Source organism: Maylandia zebra, linkage group LG3 (genome assembly GCF_041146795.1).
Source record: "Maylandia zebra isolate NMK-2024a linkage group LG3, Mzebra_GT3a, whole genome shotgun sequence".
In the NCBI taxonomy this organism is placed as follows: domain Eukaryota; kingdom Metazoa; phylum Chordata; class Actinopteri; order Cichliformes; family Cichlidae; genus Maylandia; species Maylandia zebra.
Window position 1 is genome coordinate 55,135,565 of NC_135169.1, and position 25,900 is coordinate 55,161,464.

Below are 25,900 nucleotides of genomic sequence, written 5' to 3' on the forward strand. Positions count from 1 at the left end.
ATGAGCCAATCATTTCTGTGTTTAGTTCCCCTGAAATCAGATCTGATATCAGCAGCTCTGAGTTCATTCATCATTATTGTCCAGTGATGAGATTTCTGCTCCGTTTGGTAACAGTCAGCAGGTTTTTCCTGCGTGTGGACGTGAACAGTCGTACCTGACAGCAGGTAGCAAACAGAGATCATCTTTCCAGCTGGAACTCTTCACTGAGCTGAACTCATTCAAAATGTTCTGGAGTCAAAACAGGAAGCAGTCCAAATGTGTGTCTTCACTCTGACTCTGGATCAGATCTCAGTGACAGACTGTGGACATTATGGAAGCCTAAATGTGACACCATCTTCCTCCTTCATCTGCAGATTAAAGCCAAACAAAGATTCTCATTAAAAGTCTGCAGGTCTGAGAGAGACTCAATCGTTGTGTCATGTCAAACACAGTAAGAGGAGCTGAAGCACAGATGTGAAGAGCAGATTCATCAGATTATGACCTCACTCTGTTTTGTCTTCATATACATTCAGTCTGTGTTTATAATGCAGATTTTCTGCTTTTATAATAACACATTTTATATTTTCTATCATCACAGACTGACTGGGTGTCAACTCTCAGAGTCTCACTGTGAAGTTGTGGCCTCAGCTCTGAAGTCCAACCCCTCCCATCTGACAGAGATGGACATGAGTAACAACTACAAGCTGCAGGATTCAGGTGTGAAGCTTCTGTGTGCTGGACTGGAGAGTCCAAACTGTCGACTGGAGACTCTGAGGTGAGTTCACTGACTGCGGCTGTTGTTGTTTTTCTATATTTCAGGTCTTTGATGTTTGAAACTTTCTTTAGTTCCTAAATGTTCAGGATGTGTCGGAAGACAAATGTGAAGAAGTTTGAGTGCTTTCAGAAATGTTGTCTTTCCAAACGACTGAACAACAGTTTTTCCTTTTGGCTCCAAACAGAAATGACAGACTTGAGCAGGGTTCATTTAAAGGCTGACAGAAGTGGAGTGGTGACGGGGAGATGTTTGACAGGACAGTGTTTCAGCCTCCACAGGTTCATGTTGTGCTCCATCAGTCAGTGAAGATGAAGTCAGTGCTGATGAGGCTGTAGAGTGTGTGAGGGATGTGAATGAGGATGATGAAGATCTGATGATAGCAGATAAAAACAGGCTGCAGAGACTTTGAGCCATACAGGGCACACAGTGTGTGTACAGAACAGCTGAAATCATTATGGAGGCATCACTGGGATATGGAAGCATCACAGTACAGCTTCAGTGAAGCATTAAAGTCTCTGATATGAGATGAGAAATGAAGCAGCCAGAGCTTTTTCATGAGTGGAAATCCACTGTGACTGTGAGCTGCTGCTACAGCCTCCAGATTAGCCAGCAGCTCATCCTGCTCAACATTTCCTCACCAACTTTAATGGAAGTGTGATGTTTTCAGCTGGAGTGATGGTCAGGGTGGCCTCCCTCTCCTCTTCTTCTCCTCTTCCTCTTTCATTTGTAAAGCCACTTCTGCTGCTTTCATTCATTTGGAAGTCCTGTAGCTGAGTTTGGGAGAGACTAACAGCCTCGGCAGCAGAGGGGAGAAAGGCTGTAACACCACCACTTTACTCTGTTCTACCTGTCACATCATTTTATCAGGAAACAAATATCATGTTTTTACTATGTTTGTCTTGAAGATGTAAGAAGATCACATGGTGCTTTTTATTATTGTGTTGGTTTGTTTCCTGTCTCTTGGATGGAGCCCAGCTGTGCGTGGCCCCTGGGCCTGTGGTCAGAGTGTGTGCTGGATAATCCGGCCCAGGATGAGGCCAAACTGACATGGGATGAAATGTCTGTCACATAATTGAGCTTAGTGTAGTTTCATTTCTGCACAATTTAAAAACAACCAAAACTTTGTTCTGTCTTTTCTATGTTATACTGTAGACTTTCTTTGATACTGTGTCCAAAAGGAGCAGCTTTTACTTTGAAGGGGAGGCGTCTCTGTTTCCTCTTCAGGTTGGATGATGGAAGCAAATGAGTGTGTGATGTTCTTTCAGTGTTGCACTTTGTAGACGCTCCCTCAGCACTGGTCTCACAGCCAGCTGCACATAGAGACCAGTGTTGTTAGTCCAGGTCAGAAGATGACTTGTTGGAATGAAAATGAGCTTGTAGTTTGTCTGCTTTAATAATGTGACTGGAAAAAGGTGTTGGACTTCAAATATGTCCATTTCTTTCACACTTCACCTTTAAAAGTGAAGCCTTGTGGTTCCTGGAAGGAAAAACACGACTTTTTCAAGTCTTTGTCCTGTTTTTATGAGAAATGTACGACTTTAATGTGAAACATTCAGAGTTTTTTCTCGTGTTATGTTTGTTTGAAGCTGCTTCCTGTTGGCTTCAGCTGTTTGGAGTTTCCATTTTCTAAACTTCTACATTCTGAACCTTCTTCAGCTCTGAACAGATGATGAAACACTGAATGATTTCAAGCTCACACTTTGTCTAATAAACTTACATCTTTCATTCTTTATACAGATTGATGGACTGTGGTTTGTCAGAGATCAGCTGTGATTATCTGGCAGCAGCACTGAAGTCCAACCCCTCCCATCTGAGACAGCTGGAGCTGAGCTACAACAACAACCTGCAGGATTCAGGAGTGAAGCATCTGTGTGGTTTCCTGGAGAGTCCAGGATGTGGACTTGAAACTCTGAGGTCAGTCAGCATGTTTTAGTTGTGCTGAGATGAATATGATGTGAAAGTTGTGCTGACACTAAACTGCAGACATCAGGCTGATATTATACTGATCCACACTGAGGATCTTCATGGTAAAGTCTGTTTTCTTCTTCTCTGGTTTAGTCCATTGACTGCAGCAGAACAATGTTCACATTTCAAACCTTCAAAGAAGAAGAAAAATCCTCCACTGGATAATTCACTGTGAAACTCTCCAACTCTTCATTCCACCTTAAAGTCTGTCTGACACTGAAATCCAAAGCAAAATGTGCGTTTGCTTTACAGACAGCAGTCCAACACAAACATACACACATCATCCAAAACACAGTCCAACATCCAAATCTCCTCCACTGCCAGCATGAATGATGGGAAAGAGAAGGAGGAACACTCTGACATTCAGGGTTAGAATGAGTTTCATGAAGCAGACTGTGAAGATCAAAGCTGCATTAGAAAGCTTACATGAATGAATGAGTGGACAGAAGTGGACAGAGATCATCTGAAGCACTTCAAAGGCTTTAAATCAGCACATTTCTCTTTATTCTTTATCAACTCTGTTAGTTTCTCTCAGTTTTCTGTGGAATGAAGCTAACAGCAGGCTAATAAGATGCTGACCAATAGGTTTCTATTAAAGGTTGTAATTTGTATATGAAAAAGTGCTTTGGCTCAGCAGGGATCAGCTTACAGGTAGAATACAGCTGCTGGATGGGATTAGCATGTCATAGCTATCTACCAAACTGCTAACTGGGGGATTTCAGGCCATCTATGGATCATTTTTGCTAACTGTTTATTCAGCTTAGGCTCACAGGGCTGCAGCCTGTGCCCTAGCTGTCATAGGGCAAGAGGCGTGGTCCACCTGCACAGGTGAGCAGTCCATCACAGGGCCAACAGAGAGAGACAGAGAAGCACTCTCTCACATCCACACCTACAGCCAATTTAGAAGCACCAATGAACCTAAGCAGCATTTCATTGGACTGTGGGAGAACATCCAACCTCCACAGAAAGGCCAACAAGCTTCAACCTACAACCTTCTTGCTTTAAGGCACTAGTGCGAACCACTTTTCCCCATTTCAGCCCAAATCCTGCATCTTCCTGTTTCTGACTCCAGGCCAGCTCCACTAACACTTTCTCATCAGACACTGCCACCTAGTGGAGGAAGTCTTAGTTCCACTTGAAGCTTCAGATGACAGTTAGTTCCTTTACAAAGAGGTGGAGGTGGTGGGGCCACAGCACCATCATCACTGAGTGCCATAGGACACTTAACCTTTGTTTCCATATGCTGGGAACTTCCTGTTGTTCCAAGGAGGACTGGAAAATGTGTGAAAATCTCCCAGTCAGTTCCTCACAGCACACTTCAATCATTTCCCTCCCACAGCATCAGGACCAGGGCTTTTTCTCTCTTTGCTCCCACTAAGAGATTTCCACACAAACACCTCATCAGTGGGACTCTCAGAGCTACCAGCCCTTTGCTACAATCACAAAGCTCTTCATTGAAATCAATGATATCAAAGCTGGAATCCAATGAGTCCAAGTCTTCTGCTGATTCAGCATCACATTCATCTTTGCTCCTTGTTCTGCATCCCCACCATGGACTTCATTCCTTTCCAAGCCAGCCTTGAGTGTCCTTTATTCAGCTCATCCTCTGCTTTACTTTTACACCTGATTTTAGCTGCTTTATCTCTCTTTCAACAAGTTTCTGTGCCTCAATCTTTTTCTTCTCTCCCTCATAACAAGACAGCTTCTTCTGCCTGAGAACATGTTGGAGTGATTTACTAATCCAGGGCTGCTTATTGGGGAAAATACTTCCTGTTTCCAAAGTAATCCCCATTTTTCCCAGAAATAAATGTAAGTAGAAATCGATGATCTAAGTGAGAACAAGAGCCTTTAAAAAGTCCCAGTGGGTGCAGTCAAAGCAGTCCCTCAGTCCCAGTATAGAGTCTTTGGTCCAGACTGGAACTGGAACAACTGTGTGCCCAGTTTGAGCTCTCTTCAGTGCTGTGACCTGACAGACCCAGAGGGGCCATCACATCACATTTAGAAGCTCCCCTAATGGAGCCACAACACATGTCCAACACTTAGTCTGTCTTGTTGGACCAACTGGAAGAAATGATTCAAGGACTTAGTCACAGAACAGAGATTCAAATCTCCAAAATCCAACTGGCTGCATCAGGACATATAGTCTGAAACTCTGCACAGTTTCCTGTTTGAAGCTGCTTCCTGTTGGCTTCAGCTGTTTGGAGTTTCCATTTTCTAAACTTCTACATTCTGAACCTTCTTCAGCTCTGAACAGATGATGAAACACTGAATGATTTCAAGCTCACACTTTGTCTAATAAACTTACATCTTTCATTCTTTATACAGATTGATGGACTGTGGTTTGTCAGAGATCAGCTGTGATTATCTGGCAGCAGCACTGAAGTCCAACCCCTCCCATCTGAGAGAGCTGGACCTGAGCTCCAACTACAAGCTGCAGGATTCAGGAGTGAAGCATCTGTGTGGTTTCCTGGAGAGTCCAGGATGTGGACTTGAAACTCTGAGGTCAGTCAGCATGTTTTAGTTGTGCTGAGATGAATATGATGTGAAAGTTGTGCTGACACTAAACTGCAGACATCAGGCTGATATTATACTGATCCACACTGAGGATCTTCATGGTAAAGTCTGTTTTCTTCTTCTCTGGTTTAGTCCATTGACTGCAGCAGAACAATGTTCACATTTCAAACAGTGAGACTCAACGTATGGCCCGCGGCCCACACGCGGCCTGCCCACCTTTCCTGATTCAGAGAGAGGGGACCCTGATTAACTGTGTAGTGTTCTTCCTCACAGTTCTAAGTATCAGACACAACAATGAATAATCCACAGCTGACTGTCTTTAGCAGGTCAAAGGTCACGGCACACAGCAGACAGTGGGAAATATTATAATTCTGATCATTTATCAGCACATATCCATATGTATAAAAAGAAAGCTGACACTGTGAGACTTGATCAGAGGTGTGATCATCACAGCAGAGGCCTTTGTGTCAAAGTCACTGAGGATCAAACAGAAACACATGAAGCAGATTTTCCTGTTCTGGCTTTTTATAGCAGATAACCTTCAAAATATTCTGCAGTCCATCAAAAACTGAAGCAAACCATGAATCAACATGTGAACATGAGCTGATGCTGCTGAAGGGAAGCAAAGTTACAGAGGTTTGATTACAGACACAGCTGAGAGTTTGTAATCTGTCATCATTTTAAAAGGTTTACATTTCTTCAGTATATCCACATTTGCAGCTGGTACCTCAACCTCCACTTGTCCAACACAACTGCTGTCCACTGCCTCCATGACATTGTGATTTTGCTGTTGGTCTTCTGTCAGATCTTCATCAATCACTTCTGCACGGGGCACACCTTCAGACTCTGCAGCTGCATAACGAAAGCCTGTAAGATAAAATTAGACATAAGGTAAATGTACACCAATATTCCAATGACAGGTGTGTGATTCATCTGGAAGTTATGTGCGGATTAGTGTACAGTGATAGCAATTTAGTATGTTTTTAGAGGGGGGGGTTGTTTACCTCCGATGGGTGCTCTTTTTCGCTTCCGTTGCGTACGCCTTGAGTGCCAGTCCGAGTCTGATACAGGTATGTCGTCATGCCCCATGTGCAGTGTTGGTTCCCAGTCTGGATTTGTTACATCCATTTCATATGCTGGTTTGCCTGCAATAATGCCAAATCATAAGCTACTCAGTCGACATGATGTGGTTCTGCAGCATCACACATTAGCATGTTTTATCTCATTATCTATGACCTCAGCACGTTGAAAATAACACTAAAAGCCTTTCAAGAGTGATATGAATTAATTTAGAACTCACCGGAAAGAAAATGCCGTGAGCAAACCAACAAAAAGCTGGGGATTGCAGAGAACTCGATATCCGCTCGTCTCACCGCTGCAATCCAAGCCTGACGTCTTTGTTTAGTAATATCGGATACATGGGATCCCTCACGTTGCCTCCAGGATGGAAAACGATGAAAAGAGAGCCCGTTATCCAGCTTCTTGCCTTCACGATCGTGTGATCTAACGTTGCAACCGACAACACAACACGTACGATCCATAGCTGAAATGGTATCCTTTGGCTGGCCTACTGTCATGGCGGAAGGGGGCGTGGCCCATCTCCCGTGACATCACGCTCCAAAGCCCTATAGGTGGGAAAATGTACCATGTCGACCAATCAAAAATGATATGGAAACATGACATTTGGTTGTTTAGCAAAAGGGGGAAGTTTTAGGAGTGACCGGCAAGAGAGAGCGAGTGAGCGAAAGAGAGAGAGAGTTTTGATACGTGAGAGATTTGTGACGTTTACCGTGTTTGGTCTCAAGTTAGTTTGTTGTCTTGTGTATTTAGTGTGTAGCTGTTGTTTTGTTTTGTGTGTCAGTTCTACTAGTGATCGTCACAGTTGCTGCCTTAAAGCCAACAAAGGCAGATTGCAGTGTAAACGCTGAGTGACACACCTGCTGTCAGACCTGCAGGTTTATCCCTGTGCTGTTCTCATATGTGTTAGAGTGACACAAACTATTGTTTGACACCTGATTGTTCTGTAAATAGTTTGAAATGATTATATGAAAAACGTCTGAGCCTTGGCTGCATTTTTTGGTAAATAGTACCATATAACTTTGTTGTTTGCAAAACGTGTGCGTATTTTTAAAAATGTACAATCTCTATTTGCATTTCAAGTTATGAAGATGATTCGTTAAACATGTGTGTGGTTTTTACAGTCAAAATATCACTTTCTACTTGTATTTTAAATTTTGTCTGAATTTAGATAAATTGTGCTGATACAGTTGGTCAAAATGAGAAAATAACAGATTGGCAAGATAAACTGTTTTTAAAGGTAAAATATAGAGGCCACATCAAAAGTAGTCAAGAAGGGTTAAAGGCTAAAAGCAAAGTTGTCACCAAGTACTGTTTATATTTGTGTGTATTGCTGCAGCTTTTTTGAGTATTAATTTGGTGCCTTTGTGTGAAATAATGGTATTGTGAGTGATCCATATAGTCACAAAGAATAGCCACTTGTTTCTGTGCTACCAAAGTTCCCCGGCTTTCATTCAAAATGTGTTTATCGTCAGCACCTGCACATTAAACTACTTAAACATTATAAATGTCTTCAAGCTCACACTGAGGCCTGTGGGGTACTATCAGCCACTGAGACAGTACACACATTTATATGTGTTTGTATATGAATATTTCATACTTTAAGACTGCCTGTTTATTTAAGGGAGATGAACAAAATACATTGGAATTGTACAAAATAATATCATGGATGATAAATTAAATAGATTTTAAGTAGATGCTTGTGCATTCTTAAAGTCTTATATGTTGAACTGAACTATGTGATCTGTTCAAAGCCTTAATCTTAATTTGAAGTGAAATGTGCATTTTGAGTTTATACACTATGTATATAAGGCGACCGTTTCCTTTTGCAGTATTTTTGTGTGGTGTACTTTTCTATGTCTTAACAAAAGGGGAACAAAGGTGTTTAAGTTCACCTAGGATGATGTGTTTTAATTTTCACATGGTCTTGCTTGAATTTGACCCTGACAAAGGCGTATGAACTCTGTCAGCTGTTTGGAGTTTCCATTTTCTAAACTTCTACATTCTGAACCTTCTTCAGCTCTGAACAGATGATGAAACACTGAATGATTTCAAGCTCACACTTTGTCTAATAAACTTACATCTTTCATTCTTTATACAGATTGAGGTGCTGTGGTTTGTCAGAGATCAGCTGTGATTATCTGGCAGCAGCACTGAAGTCCAACCCCTCCCATCTGAGAGAGCTGAACCTGAGCTCCAACTTTGACCTGCAGGATTCAGGAGTGAAGCATCTGTGTGGTTTCCTGGAGAGTCCAGGATGTGGACTTGAAACTCTGGGGTCAGTCAGCATGTTTTAGTTGTGCTGAGATGAATATGATGTGAAAGTTGTGCTGACACTAAACTGCAGACATCAGGCTGATATTATACTGATCCACACTGAGGATCTTCATGGTAAAGTCTGTTTTCTTCTTCTCTGGTTTAGTCCATTGACTGCAGCAGAACAATGTTCACATTTCAAACCTTCAAAGAAGAAGAAAAATCCTCCACTGGATAATTCACTGTGAAACTCTCCAACTCTTCATTCCACCTTAAAGTCTGTCTGACACTGAAATCCAAAGCAAAATGTGCGTTTGCTTTACAGACAGCAGTCCAACACAAACATACACACATCATCCAAAACACAGTCCAACATCCAAATCTCCTCCACTGCCAGCATGAATGATGGGAAAGAGAAGGAGGAACACTCTGACATTCAGGGTTAGAATGAGTTTCATGAAGCAGACTGTGAAGATCAAAGCTGCATTAGAAAGCTTACATGAATGAATGAGTGGACAGAAGTGGACAGAGATCATCTGAAGCACTTCAAAGGCTTTAAATCAGCACATTTCTCTTTATTCTTTATCAACTCTGTTAGTTTCTCTCAGTTTTCTGTGGAATGAAGCTAACAGCAGGCTAATAAGATGCTGACCAATAGGTTTCTATTAAAGGTTGTAATTTGTATATGAAAAAGTGCTTTGGCTCAGCAGGGATCAGCTTACAGGTAGAATACAGCTGCTGGATGGGATTAGCATGTCATAGCTATCTACCAAACTGCTAACTGGGGGATTTCAGGCCATCTATGGATCATTTTTGCTAACTGTTTATTCAGCTTAGGCTCACAGGGCTGCAGCCTGTGCCCTAGCTGTCATAGGGCAAGAGGCGTGGTCCACCTGCACAGGTGAGCAGTCCATCACAGGGCCAACAGAGAGAGACAGAGAAGCACTCTCTCACATCCACACCTACAGCCAATTTAGAAGCACCAATGAACCTAAGCAGCATTTCATTGGACTGTGGGAGAACATCCAACCTCCACAGAAAGGCCAACAAGCTTCAACCTACAACCTTCTTGCTTTAAGGCACTAGTGCGAACCACTTTTCCCCATTTCAGCCCAAATCCTGCATCTTCCTGTTTCTGACTCCAGGCCAGCTCCACTAACACTTTCTCATCAGACACTGCCACCTAGTGGAGGAAGTCTTAGTTCCATTTGAAGCTTCAGATGACAGTTAGTTCCTTTACAAAGAGGTGGAGGTGGTGGGGCCACAGCACCATCATCACTGAGTGCCATAGGACACTTAACCTTTGTTTCCATATGCTGGGAACTTCCTGTTGTTCCAAGGAGGACTGGAAAATGTGTGAAAATCTCCCAGTCAGTTCCTCACAGCACACTTCAATCATTTCCCTCCCACAGCATCAGGACCAGGGCTTTTTCTCTCTTTGGTCCCACTAAGAGATTTCCACACAAACACCTCATCAGTGGGACTCTCAGAGCTACCAGCCCTTTGCTACAATCACAAAGCTCTTCATTGAAATCAATGATATCAAAGCTGGAATCAAATGAGTCCAAGTCTTCTGCTGATTCAGCATCACATTCATCTTTGCTCCTTGTTCTGCATCCCCACCATGGACTTCATTCCTTTCCAAGCCAGCCTTGAGTGTCCTTTATTCAGCTCATCCTCTGCTTTACTTTTACACCTGATTTTAGCTGCTTTATCTCTCTTTCAACAAGTTTCTGTGCCTCAATCTTTTTCTTCTCTCCCTCATAACAAGACAGCTTCTTCTGCCTGAGAACATGTTGGAGTGATTTACTAATCCAGGGCTGCTTATTGGGGAAAATACTTCCTGTTTCCAAAGTAATCCCCATTTTTCCCAGAAAGAAATGTAAGTAGAAATCGATGATCTAAGTGAGAACATGAGCCTTTAAAAAGTCCCAGTGGGAGCAGTCAAAGCAGTCCCTCAGTCCCAGTATAGAGTCTTTGGTCCAGACTGGAACAACTGTGTGCCCAGTTTGAGCTCTCTTCAGTGCTGTGACCTGACAGACCCAGAGGGGCCATCACATCACATTTAGAAGCTCCCCTAATGGAGCCACAACACATGTCCAACACTTAGTCTGTCTTGTTGGACCAACTGGAAGAAATGATTCAAGGACTTAGTCACAGAACAGAGATTCAAATCTCCAAAATCCAACTGGCTGCATCAGGACATATAGTCTGAAACTCTGCACAGTTTCCTGTTTGAAGCTGCTTCCTGTTGGCTTCAGCTGTTTGGAGTTTCCATTTTCTAAACTTCTATATTCTGAACCTTCTTCAGCTCTGAACAGATGATGAAACACTGAATGATTTCAAGCTCACACTTTGTCTAATAAACTTACATCTTTCATTCTTTATACAGATTGTGGGGCTGTGGTTTGTCAGAGATCAGCTGTGATTATCTGGCAGCAGCACTGAAGTCCAACCCCTCCCATCTGAGAGAGCTGGAGCTGAGAGGAAACTACCTGAAGGATCCAGATGTGAAGCAGCTGTCTGATCTTCAGCAGAGTCCAGACTACAGACTGAAGACTCTGCTGTAAGTAGAGTGATGGAGTGAGTGGGTGGTGCTGTCAGCAGTATTGTACTAAACACAGTCAGTATGAAACAAAGATCCAGTGTTTCCTGTAAAGCTGCAGCTTCTCAGTGAAGCTGTGAGAGGAGAATGGTGACAGGCTTCAGGATTGGACACAAACACTTCCTGTTTCTGACCTTTATGGTCACCATGGTAACGGCTGACACGCTCTGATCAAATACTGTCAACAGCCAATCAGCTCTCTGAACAAAGCAGCACGCAGACCAATGACTGCATTCATTTCCAAGTTTAAAGCAGTGAAGAACACAGTCTGTTAGATTTGTATTGTTGATTGTCATTTATGCTTAGAAATATTTACTTATATATGCTTAGAGTTTTATAATTAGTTGTAGATTGGTAGAGGGTTTGATCCTTGATAGTCTGCAAACTTTGTGTGTATTAGACAGCACTCTGGGAGCATGAGAGGTCGTACCGTGTCTTATTGTTTTATGGTAGGATTAACGTAGTTGCGTCTGTTCTAGTCTAAGTGCAGGACTTCCTCACCGTGTTATCTAGGGTGAACCATCTAGGGTGAGGGGCAGGCTACCCTCTTCCTGACCAAGGATGTTTGACCCTTTGATCAGCAGTACACACACACACACACACACACACACACACACACAGGCAAGGTACTCTTTGTGTGTATGTAGACGTCATATGTTAATGAACCTATGCATATTCATGTAACCACAATAAAAGGAGTGCTATGGGGAGCCTGGCTGAGAGTCTGATGGAGGTCAAGTGGTGGGACGACGCTTGGCTCCAGCCAGATCTCCCTCATGCATGAGTAAACATGAAGAACTTTGCCTACTTGTGTCTTGCTTTGCAGTGTAATTATATTGTCTTCAACGTTCCAGCGGATGGGTTCAAGCTACAAACCTATCACAGTCTGTAGGTGAGGAAGAATTTAGTGAGAGCAGATGTTTGGATGGAATTCCTCCAGTTAACAGCTGGAACCGTCCATCTGGATTGTTGGGCTTGTTGTTGGGGTTCCTACAGAGCTCAGAGTGGACACACCAAGGTTCTTCTAATGAATGAAAGTCCAAACTCAAACTAGGAGGGAAAAACATTTTCATCAACTTCAATAAAAATCCAAAGATTAGAAAAAGTGAAGCAACAATGAGTCCTAGTACAGTCCCAGCACTGAAGTCCCTGCTGCTCTTTATACTGGATGTGCTGCATCACTGACTGACAGCTGATGAAGAGTCTCTGGAAACACTCGTTTATCTCCTCTGCTCTTCCTTCTTCTCTCTGCAGGTGGAGGTGATGATGGTAAACAGGACGGTGTGTGTGCTGAGAGAGGAGGAGCTGTGTCCTGATGATCCAGAAAGGTTGAAGCAGCAGCAGCTTGTGTGTAGAGACGCTCTGACTGGGCCATGTTACTGGGAGGTGGAGAGGAGAGCTTCATCCAGCAGTGACTGACAGAGGAATGAGAAGAAGTGCAGATGACTGTCAGTGCTGCAGAGTGAACTGCTCTGAGAACAGCTCCACTGTCAGACACAATGTAGAGTCCAGCATCATCCCTGTGTGTCCCTCTGGATCTGACAGAGGATCATCAGTGTATCTGGACTGCTCTGCTGCTGCTCTGTCCTTCTACAGTCTCTGCACAGTCTCTGTCTGACTCTGGCTTCAGACCCTCCTGGATCAAACTCACCTGGAAAGACTTTCAAACATCACTCAATAGATTTGAATACAGAATATATTTGATATATACTGTAGATGTACTGTAGAGTTGCAGTTTGTCACTTGTAAATACAGTCTGTGAGCAGCTGTGAGCTGAAAGATCTTTCTAGAAACAGGAAATGTTTTCACTCTTCTGTTGCTTTTTCATATATTTCCACAACATTAATATTGATCCCACCTGTCTCACCTGTTTCATGCTTTTATACATAATAACAGGACACGTGTGATCTGAGCGCTGCTGTGGTTGCTGTGCTGCACGTCTTCATTTAGATAACAGAGACATCTAGTGGTTCAGAGGGAGAACTGCAGGAGGTGGAGCTGTGTTTTAGCGTGGAAAACTTTTTATCTTTTAGGCGCAGATACAAATATGACAAGTATCAGTGTGAGATACAAAAGGTCACATCAGTCAGCAGAGGGAACAGTGATCACACAGCAATGTAAGAATAGAAACATAACAGTGAATCTGGACATGTATACAGATGGAAGCAAACAAACAGGATGTAACACTACATTAAAGCCACAAATGTGAAGAAAACAAAGCCAAAGGAAAATATATTTGATCTCAGGAATCCAAATCAGATGCTTTAGAGCAGGGGTCGGCAACCCTGGGCACGCGTGTCGCAAAAGTATTCGGCCCCCTTGAACTTTCCCACATTTTGTCACATTACAGCCACAAACATGAATCAGTTTTATTGGAATTCCACGTGAAAGACCAACACAAAGTGGAACGGAAATCATACATGATTCCAAACATTTTTTACAAATAAATAACTGCAAAGTGGGGTGTGCGTAATTATTCTGTCATGGAAAAACACACTGCCATCAACTTCTGTTTTGTTTTTGTCAAAATCACTGTAATATAATCACTGTACCTTTATATACATGTGACTTATATTAATGCTGCTGCCCTCTTGTGGCTAAAGTGTAATTATGTTCTTGTTATTAGGGAAAACATTTGAGAGTAACATGAAAAATGAGTCAGCACTTTGGCTTTAGCTTAAGAAATCCTCATTTTTATGTCATCAGTTATAGTTGCATGTATTCATTATCATAAGTTAACCTTTAATATTGATGTTTTAAATAGATTTTGAGTAAATTAGCAATTTTATGGTATTTTATGGTTGTATTAAATTAATACATCACTAATGAATTAATTATTTCAGTAATTAATTAAAAATGTACATAGTCAATTAAAGAAATATATTAGTAATGAATTATCCATTAATTTCATTTAAAATGTTTCATTATTTGTTTATATACAATTCAAATTAGTTAATTACATATTTAATCAATTATTGGTTTGTTTTCTATTTTAATTATTTTACTGACACATTTAATGAATTATTTAATGATGTATTTATTTAATTCACATTGCTACTCCTGGCCCTGCATCGCTGTTCATAAATACATTTTATTTGTCAGCTTCACCCATCAAAGTCAGGGGGCGGGGTTAATGCTGATCAAGTCAAAACCATTGCTTTGGTCTGGTGGGCGTTCTTTTAGTGGGCTTTTCTGTCACGGCCTGCGTGGCAGACTATGATGAGGGGAAGGAGGACCCAAATGCTGGACTCTTTGATGAGGTCAGTGCGTTTATTTACAGTGATGCAAAACAATAAATCCCCAGTGCGTTCCCGACTCTGACATGTCCTCTTGCCAGTGTTAGTGTTCTTTGTCTCCGCTCCTCAGTGTCTGAGCACCCCGTGCTCGCTGCCCTCTCATCTCCACACTCCTCCTGGGGAATAACAAAGAGGCAGCCGTCAGCAACGCCACAATGCTGCAGACTAACCTTAACTAACTCGCCAAGAGACTAACGTGAAGTTACGCAATGATCCAGCATCGGAGACAGCTCCACCACACTCCTAAGTAGCTCCTCTGACGAGGCTTGATCAGCTGCAGGTGTGAGTAATTCTCCTCCGCAGGTGTGGCCAGGCTCCTGGCTGACACACCCACACACACACCTAGATACACAAACATGGAAACAGGAGACAGCAGCACCAAAAACACACATGTCCATAACTTCTTACAGGCCCTGGGTCACCCAGACCCCGGTCCCATGACAATTCCTCAAAACTAAGTAGGCCTACACACCAGGGTTTGGACATGTGTGGACCCAAACTATACTTAAACTTTACCCTTTTTTGTGTGTCACCAAATACACTTTAATATCTTCTAGACAAGAATGTAGTGGCATAATCTTTAACCTCCTAAGACCCAAACTCCTCCTTGGCATTCATTTTTAATTTCTCTTTGATATTTGGGCTGATTGGGACCTGATGAATGTAAAAACAAAGAATTACCACATTTTTTGTTTCTGAGAAAAATGAGAGCCACATATGAGGATATTTGTCTAAAATTTCGATAGCACACTGGCAGTGTAACATCCTCGTAAGTGGATATCAGGCCCTTGTAGAGCAAAATGTCGTATTTTGGTCTAAACAACCCAAATTGTGATGTCCACATATGTGGACGCCAGGTCCTAGGAGGTTAAATATCTGCTCACTTTGTCAAAATGAACCTAATCATCTCTGATGAATTCAGTGATGTCTGCCAGCTCACCTTGCAAGTGGTCGAGCTCATACCGCCGACAACGCGGCCACAACTTGTAAACCCCCTGCTGACTATCACCTCTGGAGTTATTTATTTATGTTAGTTTTAACTGTTCCTGCAAAAAGTAAGCACGTGTTACTGATAAAAAGTCCAATAGAAGCAAAGTCTAAACTTTGAAAACAAAAACCTGTCTGATTAAGATCTGATCTTTGGGGGGTTTCAATAAGCAGTGTGACCCGTGTATATGCATCAGGGGTGGGTTTTGATTATCGATTTATTGATTAAAATCGATTCTCACTTGGATAACGTGATATCGATTCATTAAAATCCTGAATCGATTTTTTTTTTTTTTTTTTTAATATTGTCATTTTATTGTGACGTGTTACACACCAGCATATAAACTGTGGATGATTATTTTATGGATGAAGTATCCAAGAGGAAATTCCTGTTTAAGGCTAAATCAGCCACTTAAATCCCACACCCGGAGCTTAATAAGGATGCACTGGCCCAGTACTGATATACAAAATAATAATTTGGCTGATCCAATGCAATTTATTTTATTTTCTTATAGTAATGTATCCCTCTCCCCCCTGGGAAAAAGTCAATGTTTATTATAATAATAACTGAATTTAAAGCTCTCCATGCCCTATTCTTTTTTTTTAACATTTACCCAAAACAATTTATATAACCACAACATTTCCACCACCTTCAGTAAATGGCATATTTACTGATATTTACTTATTTTACAGTAACTTAAACACAAGCGTCTGAAGCATTTTTACAAGGGAAAATATTCAATTACAATTTCAAAGTCTTTTTTTAACACGTTCTCACATTTTATTCTACAAGCGTGTACATTTTGCAACATTTTTACCATAAATAAAGCTGATATCGATGTTCAGATGCTATACCCATAAATCTGTAGTTCTTGCAAAACATCACATATTTCCAAGAATGCAGTCCTAATTATCCAGTGTGATGAATATGCAGGGTGATGAGGTCAAGGCGCCAAGTAGCTCTAGACTGAGATTTCTTTTTTTTTTTTTTTTCTTTTTTTTTCTAAATGACATCAGAAACAGCAGTATGCGACATTACGTGATGGCAGAGCTTCAGTTCATCCTTTGTCATTTTTTTTTTTTTTTTTTAATAAATAGGACAGGGGGAATGAATGAGAGAAAGAGGGGGAGAGAAAGAAAGAAAACCAAAGGGGAGAAGAGACGGTGAGAAGGGGGGGGAAGAGAGAGAGAGAGAAAAAAAGAACTCCTGGGTCACCTGTATGGAGAAAAAAAAACAAACAAACAAAAAAAACAAACAGAGGAGACAGCAAACAACAAAGAGCAACATAATAATAGAGAAAACAAAGCACCATCACAATAAACTAGCTAGTCATAGATATCAATATTTACTAAATAATAAACGATATTGTGCAGCACGCAAGATAGACAGCGCACAGTGTGCTTTGAGGCAGCAGCCAAGAAAGCTTTAGTCCGCGTCTGTGAATACCCATGTGTGCATACCTGTGTGGATCAGCATGCTTGCATTCCAAAGGTTTCTCCATGTAATGATCTGCTAGGGAGGGTGGGGGGGCCACAGCCCCGTCCTCCAGGGTGTGAAGCGGGTATGGAGGAGATCAAAACTCCAGACATCCAGAGGCCCCCAGAACACAAGAGACCAAGGAAGACCAACAGAGGGGCAGCCGCGCCACTGTTCCAGTAAGAGCTGAGGAGAGTCCCAGATGAGGGCTCACCCAGCAGCCGCGGAGCAGAAGTCAGGGGGAGTTGCAGTGACGCGCCCGTGAGCTCCGCCGGCCCCCAGCTGTGCCTGAGTGACCGAGCCCCAGGCCGAGAGGCCGGGGGCACCCCACCTCCAAAGGGACCCGAGCAAGCCCCAGGCCCCAGGCCCCGACAAGCGGCCGCCAAGGAGTGAGCCGGTGTGTACCCGGACGCCCACCCCCAGACACAAAGAACCACCAACACACCGACACCTGAGGGAGTCCGCCACCGGCAGGGGAAGTGGTGGTGGGTGGAGATAGGCCTCCAAACCTTGGAGGGCCTGAGGTGTCCCCAGAGAGGTGGCGTCTGATACCCAACCTGACACAGACATACAGGCACCCACAGACACAAACATCCATTCCCACCCTCATGCTCTCATATGCACTTACTCCACACTCAACCAACGTGGAGACAGACATAAAGAGACGCTGTACACACAATCACACTCCCCAAGCATACTCTACAAACCGGGTCTAGGTACCCTTGCCCCTGGAGGGGGGAATTGCACCCAGACCCAGGTGGTGTTACCCTTTTCCCTGCGGTGGGGAGAGGCAGACCACCCCGACTCCGCAGCAGCAGGGAGGCCCCACACCCCAGACTGCAGTCGGACGGCCAACTCCTCCTACTAGCCCCCCCGCTCCAGCAGGCCGCAGAGAATGGGGGTGGGAGAAGACTCCAAACCTCCCTCCACCCGCTCATTGTAGTGTTGATGCATATGTGTTCTAAGGTGCAATTAAAACCCAGGAGGGCATGGAGCTACCTGCCAGAGAGCAGCAGGTAAGCGCATAGTCCCTCCTGCTAGCCCTCAATGACTAAGTGTATTTAAAATTGAGAGGTGGGCAACGACGTCAGGGGTGAGGTATACACCCTGATGGTAATTTGGACTCCGTGATTGTGCCCACCCCCAAGATCCTATATGTATGTGTAATCGATTTTTTAATATAAATTTATTTTGGCCAAAACGCCAGAATCTCAGGTTAAACCTCCCAAAGTTTCAACAACCACCAAACAGCTAAAACAGTAAATGAGAGCAGGAACACGGATTCTGCACAAAGACGTAAACACAAAGCGCGGAGCCGCCGACGCATCAGAATCAGTGAGATGTGACTTTCTCACCTGACTGCACGGACACGAGCTGAAAGCCGACAGCTCGCTGATTCTGATGTTTCCGCGCTTTGTGTTTACGCCCTTTTTGCGCTGATTCTGAAGCTGCAGGTTTGATCTCTCCAAACAATATTGAGTAAACCAGCAGCAAAAGAAGCTCCAAACTACGCTTCACATAAACATCGTCATGAATTCCCTCTGATTGTTTTGCTGCCACCAGGATAAAATCACACTTCATGCACAGCTCTCTCTCTCTCTCTCTCTCTCTCTGTACTTCAAGAACAGTTTCCTGTTTTCTGCATTATTCGCTTGCTTGTTACGCACAAGTCTACCGTTCTTACAGCCTGTCGGCCGCTGTTTTTTTTCTTTTGCTTACTTCTGAAAACAAAGCCTCGTTTCTGCCGTTCAACACTGAACAAATTTAAACTTTTTAAAATGATGCAAAATTGCAAAACGCTCAGCTGTGTCTGTAATCAAACCTCTGTAACTTTGCTCTGCTTCACGTCAGCAGCATCAGGTCATGTTCATATGTTCATTAATGGTTTTCTTTTGTTTTTGATGTACTGCAGAATATTTGTATAAAATCCCAGGCCAGGAAAACCTTCATGTTTTTCTGTTTGATCCTCAGCTACTTTGACACAAAGGCCTCTGCTGTGATGCTTACACCTTTGATAAAGTCTCGCAAGTGTCAGATTTCTTTTTATAGATATAAAAATATAGAAATGTACTGATGCATGTAGTAACTGTTAGCTTTAACTGTACAAGGCTTGTTAGACATAATGAAACACATCGTGCAGATTTCTGGATGTTAGACTATAATTTTTATTATGATCATTAATCTTGAGTCTAAAAAGTCAGTCAAGTATATCCAGGATATCTTTCTGTTAACTGGATTCACTGACACTAACACTGGGACCAGGATAAGCGGTCGCATGAAGCTGGTTATCAGCTGACAATCTTATTATTTAATTAATTTAATTAAGTTATTTAATTTTTCTAATTTTTCCTCTACATTTCCCCTGAAATGAAGGGATTGTGTTGAACATGCTTTAGTTCCTCACATTTTTCTGCATCTCTTTGTTCAACCCCCTGAATTAAAGCTGAAAGTCTGCACTTCAAACACATCTGAGTTGTTACATTTAAAATTGATTTTAGTGTATGTACAGAACCAAAATCAGAAACTAAGTTCTCTCTGTCCAGATATTTATGGACCTAACTGTATAATCTATACAGCACGTAAAAAATGCTGTAAATAAAGAAGTCTGTGAAAATGTGGCGCTTAAGGTCAATTTAAACTGAAGTGATATAATCTTCTCCCCACAGTTTGAGTTTGTATTGTCTCAGCTGCAGACAGACTATGATATTAATATTATTAGTTATTAATATTATTAGTTATAAAGGACACCTTCCTGCCTTTAGTCTTATTCATGATGATTATTAGTCGTCTTCTAATGTCCACAAGTCTGTATGATGTGTTTCATAGTTTCTAACAAGCCTTTTAAACTTAAGTTACTGCATTGCTGAAACACCAACATCTGCTTATTGAACAAAACAAAAACAACCAAAAGACCACACATCTGATTTTATTTTTATTTTAATAGACTTCCAAAGATTATACCAGATAACTGGCCTCAGAATATAATTGAATAAACATTTTTGAAAACGATAACCTAATCCTGTCTTGACAGGCTGAGCTCTTCAGTATCCACCAACAGCATCGTCATGCTGAGTCAGACGTTTCTGCTCCTGCTGGAAATACTCTTCCTCTTTCCACATTGTACCAAATGTTTTTAAATGTTAGTTTCAATTTAAAATTAAAGATTAAAAAAGTGTAACACATATAAACATCAGATAATTAAGACAAGCGAATGGTTCAGTTCCACATGTGCTCCGCTGACACATTAAACTTCAGTAAAATGATGCAGTTATGAAACAACTTTAATCTAAAACAAACTGATTTGCTCAGGAACAAAAACAGTGAAGTCAGTGACTGTAAGTGAGTGAGCTGTGCTGGTGACTGGATATCAGATTTCCAGTCATTAGAGCAGATAAGTGGCAGAACTATATTACTGATTTAATTTAAATGCAAATAGCCCAAATCCTGATTAAAGCATCAGGTTCACTTATAAAGTATTCTGTAGTTATCTTAGTGTCCATCGCCCTTCCCAACATGGGAATAAAGCAGCTGTGAGAGAATTAAACATGAATGAATCAATGGTACGGAAGTGGAGGAAGCAAGAAGAATGAGCTGAGTAAAGTTTGACTCATGCGACATTTTTGTTTCGCTTAATGCGCCTTATAATCCAGTGAGCCTCATGGTCTGTAAAATATGGTGCATTTGCAAATTATGTGCACAATATTGGAACTAAACTATTTTATATTGACAAACAGCGGCCCGCATTAAACTGTGACTGTCACCAGGTAATGTGGGCGTGTTTGCTGAATAAGCAGCAGGTGTTAAACAGCTGACAGGTGAACAGGATGCATGCAGGTAAACTCGAGGGCCCTTCGAGCTGATCGGTGGTGTTGTGAGGAGAATTTCAGCTCATTATTCATGTTACAGAAACACAGAGGTACGAGACCAGGCAGAAGACTTTCTGATTATTTGTTTTTAGTTAAAATAATTCCATTGTTGTCTAGTGATGGTGTGGTAAAGCTCTGTGAATGTGTCCAATTTTTCCGGCTTTGTTGCTTCACCCAAAGGCAGATCACACAAAGTTTAACTGCTTATTATGAAGAACTGACATCTGCTGGTCATTTAATGTTCAGCAGCACTGCTGTGAGAATACCTGTAGGACACATACCAGTGGATATGTGAGCACGTGCACAGCTGCAGGGCTAGAAGGGCCCAAATGAATTAAATAAATAGATTCTTAAATAATTAATTAAATGTGTTATTAATTGATTAATTACATTTATTTAAGAATCATTAAATTTTTAATTAATTTATTGTAAATGTTGGAAATGAAATTATTTGGCATTAAATCAATGATGTATGTATTTAATAAGTATTTTGAACTTAGATTCCTGTCAACTCACAATCGACACAAACACAGTGAACACAAAGCTCCAACTGTCTGACAACAACAGGAAGGTGACACATGTGGAGGAGCTTCAGTCACATCCTGATCATCCAGACAGATTTGATGTTTGTGAACAGCTGCTGTGTAGAGATGGTCTGACTGGTCGCTGTTACTGGGAGGTCGAGTGGACGAGGAGGGCTCGGATATCAGTGAGTTACAGAGGAATCAAAAGGAAAGGAAGGAGTGATGAGTGTGTGTTTGGTGGAAATGATCAGTCCTGGAGTCTTTGCTGCTCTGATCATTATTCCTCTGTGTGGCACAATAACAGAGAAACACCCATCTCCTCCTCCTCCTCCTCCTCCTCCTCCTCTGTCTCTAACAGAGCAGCAGTGTGTGTGGACTGTCCTGCTGGCACTCTGTCCTTCTACAGAGTCTCCTCTGACTCTCTGATCCACCTCCACACCTTCCACACCACATTCACTGAACCTCTTTATCCTGGATTTGGGTTCTGGGATCCATCGACTGGTTTCATGAAGGGTATTTCAGACTTTTTTGGCACACTTAGGTATGAATTGACTCTTTGTAGTTAGTCTTACCTGTTAGAGAAACAGTTCAGTCTGTTCATGTCTGTGTCTTTCACTCAGAAACGCATGATGAGATTCATGGATTCAGTCAGTTGATGTTTTAAACTAAATGATTCACAAATTATTATTCAACACAAGTTTGGTGAGCAGCAGGGCTCATCCTGCTTTTTGTTTTTGTGCATTATAATGATGAAATAACTTTGTCATGTCTGTGGTGGCCTTTGGAGAATTAAACCATCCTGTAGAAACTAGATATAAATGTCATATTTTCCAACATTGATATTTTTCTGTGTTTCAGACGACAATGAAAAGATAAAGAACAGTCTGTAAATCACAAGTTATCAATTCAAATGATTATTAAAGCCACAAGAGAAGCTTCCTGTTATTTGTACCACTCACCTGGTCATGTGATCCAGCTGTGCAGCCAATCATAACTGCCATCACTTTCTACTTTGATATTTCCATGGTGAATGGACTGATTCTTGTTTAACACGTTCATACTCTGATGGATGCATCGGAGAGGGTTAGTGTCTTGCTCAAGGATACTTTGTGTGCCAGCTGGAGCAGTCAGGGATTGAACCACCAACCTTCTGATCATTAGATGCCTTGCTCTGTCTCCTGAGCTACAGCCATCATCAAAGCTCTTTCTTAAATCCTCTCTGAGAGGAGCTCAAACACGAGGAAGAGACGAAAGTGAGGGAAGAGAGTGGACTCATTAGTAAAATGAAAAACAGCCAGCGTTGATGTTTAAGACAAGTGAGGTAACAGAAACACTATATATAGCAGCGGTCACCATGGCAACATCAATGTCGGTTGCTACGTATTGTACTGATCCTGATCTGTGAGCCTCATATCAGGATATGCTGTTGTTTGTATTTGTTTGCATTGTTACCATTTTTGTGTCTTTTTTAACAAACTACTTTTATCTTGCCATCGTTTGTCAGAGAGTCAAACTACATTTGGTTCATCTTTCTACAATAAAAACATTTCTTCATCTTAATTATTGTATGTGCAGAGTTGTAGTTACTCACAGTGACCACTGGAGGCGTGTGATCCTGATAGTTTCCCTGGAACCGTCCAGTTCATCCACATGAATGAAGCTGTTGGTGATTAACGCTCATCTGTACAACTTTAACAACAATATCAAACATTTAATCGCTCTGCAAACAGCTTGTCTGATGTATAAACTGTGTCTTAAAGGATCAAAGTAAATGTCACATTGAAAGCAGATTTCACTGTAATGTCCTCTGTTTGAAATATTCCAAATATAATCTGGCTTGGTAATGATTTACTCATATATTGTCCACGCAGACTAAAGCAGTAGGAGATGAGATGGAAAACAATTAGAAGAATCTTTACTCTTTAATGTCACAAATTCCTCTTTGTATGTAACATAACAACATACATGATACAGCTGCAGCAACTGAGGCGAGGAGAGAGGCAGCAACAAGAAAACTGGAAGAAGGAGACCAACAACACCACCTGTGGAAATCTTTCCCCAATCAAGCGTCATCATATCAGCATTTCATCAAAAGCACACATGCTGACAATGCAGAGCTGTGGCAAAATCATTGAAATCATTTATGAAACAAATGAGTGCATCAAAAATAAGAGTGGAGCTGCAATGAAAGAGAAGTGAACTTTCTTCAGTCAACACAAAGTTTTCCCTGACAGGTGACATTTAATTAAAGTGACTTTATCACCACACACACATTCAGAGGCAGTCTACAGGAGCAGAGCTGCAGCTATTCAGCAAATGTCTCCCTGCAATCCTCACTGCAACACCTACATGTGAAAATGAAACCACCTCTACTGTTCACACATGAAACGTCGTGTGAAGAACCAGTTTTCCTCACATCTCTGTTTTAGTAACTCTGAAGTCTGAACTTTGGATTTTTGCATCCTGTTTGTACTGATAACTGTCAGTGGATGATTTTGATCCCAAAGAAATCTTTAACACACATGTAGTGATGGGACGTGTTACTGAAACAATGGTTAGGAAACAGAAATCGCCTGAGAATCTGCTCATGTTTAAGATTTCTTCTTTGCAAACATTTTCTATGGCTGTTCCCAGTATGACCAGTGATACAAAGCATGGGAAATGGGGATTAGTTCATTCAGACAAATACACTTTTTAAAATGTAAAAATAAAGAAATGAATCAATAAAATAAAAAGTCAAAGAAATAAAAAATAAGGGTCTGAGGCGTCTGTCTCACTGTATCCATGGCAACAATTTACTTCCTGTTCCTTCATATCAGAACCACATCTTTGAAATCAAAACATTTAAGATTCAAATTCAATCACAGATGTGTTCAATTAAATATTAAATGAAGCAGTGCAATGTTTTTATCACTATCCAAGTTTGAACTCTAAGTAGAAGATTTAAAAAAGCAACACACACACACTCACACACACACACACACACACACACACACACACACACACACACACACACACACACACACACGCACACACACACACACTCACACACACACAGTATGCAGACATGATTTAGCTGATGATAACATAACGACTGCACAGACCCGTGGGATGATTCATGTCCTTTTTCTTACTCTATGCAATGATGAACTTCTTGCTTCAGGACCTTCTTGATGAATTTGTTTTCTAATCCACAGTTTTCTACCTGATCTGTGTGTTTGAAGTAAAATGTGTTGCTTCAAATGTAAAAGTTAAACAGACAGAAAGCATCAACGTGGACTTCAATCAGTGTTTTGTGTTCATACAGGTCAGCTGTTGCACACAGAGCTCCTGGATTTACACTGTGCCCTGGTTCCTGTGTTCCTGTATGTAGTTTAGTCTAAAGTGGATCCTCCTCATGTACAGACTGAATTATCTGTTCAACAATCAGCATTTCTGATTCATGGATTTCATTTGTTTTTGCTAGTTTTGACTGAGATTTCAACATATCTGTGGTGGCATCTGTTCAGTGTTATGGAAGTTTTACAGCACTAATCTCACTTCACTCTGTAACATAACAGTGAACAATATTACTATTAGAAAGATTATTAGAGAAGCCACAATCAGATGATCCCCTATGAGGTGTCCTTGGTTATAGTGTGAAGTCATCTGAGGGGAGAGAGAAGAAAGAAACACTTCAGTGTTAATGAAAAAGTCATCAGTCTTCTTATGGGAAGAGACCTCCACCAGACCAAGACAGGTAACCATCCAACACGTTCTCATCCCAAAACCTAACAGACCGATGCCATGTGACAAACCGATGCCATGTGACAAACCGATGCCATGTGACAAATCGATGCCATGTGACAAACCGATGCCATGTGACAAATCGATACCTTTCGGTCTCCCTCTCTCTCTTGTGCTCCTGCTCCTGCCAAAAGCAAAGCAAAGCATCCACCCTTTTCTTAGCGGCGTCGTGAATTGTTTGTCAGCATCTACTCATCCTAACGTTGGTCCAGTCTTTGTCTCAGTGTCAAGTCAGTCAACACTTTAGTCCACATGGTCAGTCCAGTCACAGTCCAGTCACACACATCATGCACACACATTCACACTAGATCTTGCTGATATTGGAGCCTCACGCACAAAGCATCAGAGTCTCCACCCTCATCAATATGAGCTCATTTATTTGTTCTTTCTTTTGTTTTTAGAAAAAGAGTTCTTTATGATCTTGGACTGGATTGACTCGCTGCAATCCTTTAGACAGGAACTCGCAGGTTCCCACAGGTGACCTTTCCCTCAGCCCATTGTAATCTGGAAAAGCTCACCTTATATTTGCTCTCACAACAATGTTTTACAGCGCTGTTAATTCAATCTTGCAGGCCTGCTTAGAACAAAGAAGGAGGAAAAGAGAGCTGATTATTAGCTCATCAGAGCACAAAACATCATCACCAAAGGGGGCGACACCTGACAGTTTTCTCTAAGTGCACTGTTACAGAAATAATGAGCCGCTCCTCGACATGTCCATGTTTAGTAAAACTCCCTCTATTGAAATAAGAAAACAAGCCAAACCTAACTGACAGAATGTATGTATGTTTGTATG

The 25,900-nt window shown here is 41.7% G+C and overlaps 2 protein-coding genes across 2 annotated transcripts in view; both read left to right on the forward strand.

The window, feature by feature from the left end:
* Positions 1–25,900, forward strand: part of LOC112433843 (NACHT, LRR and PYD domains-containing protein 12-like) — a 129,999-nt gene that overhangs the window by 11,754 nt on the left and 92,345 nt on the right. The window contains exons 6-9 of the mRNA XM_076882480.1: positions 578–754; positions 5,045–5,221; positions 8,412–8,588; positions 10,959–11,132. Coding sequence (XP_076738595.1) covers positions 578–754; positions 5,045–5,221; positions 8,412–8,588; positions 10,959–11,132 — 705 coding nt within the window. The remainder of the gene's footprint in view (positions 1–577; positions 755–5,044; positions 5,222–8,411; positions 8,589–10,958; positions 11,133–25,900) is intronic.
* LOC143416824 (stonustoxin subunit beta-like) lies at positions 21,238–21,890 on the forward strand. Its single transcript, XM_076882473.1, has one exon. It carries the CDS (start codon positions 21,270–21,272, stop codon positions 21,885–21,887), a length of 618 nt encoding a protein of 205 aa, XP_076738588.1. The 5' UTR covers positions 21,238–21,269; the 3' UTR covers positions 21,888–21,890.

Excerpts from the sequence above, each read along its gene's own strand:
- LOC143416824 (XM_076882473.1), top strand. The coding sequence starts at position 21,270 with ATGTATTTAATAAGTATTTTGAACTTAGATTCCTGTCAACTCACAATC.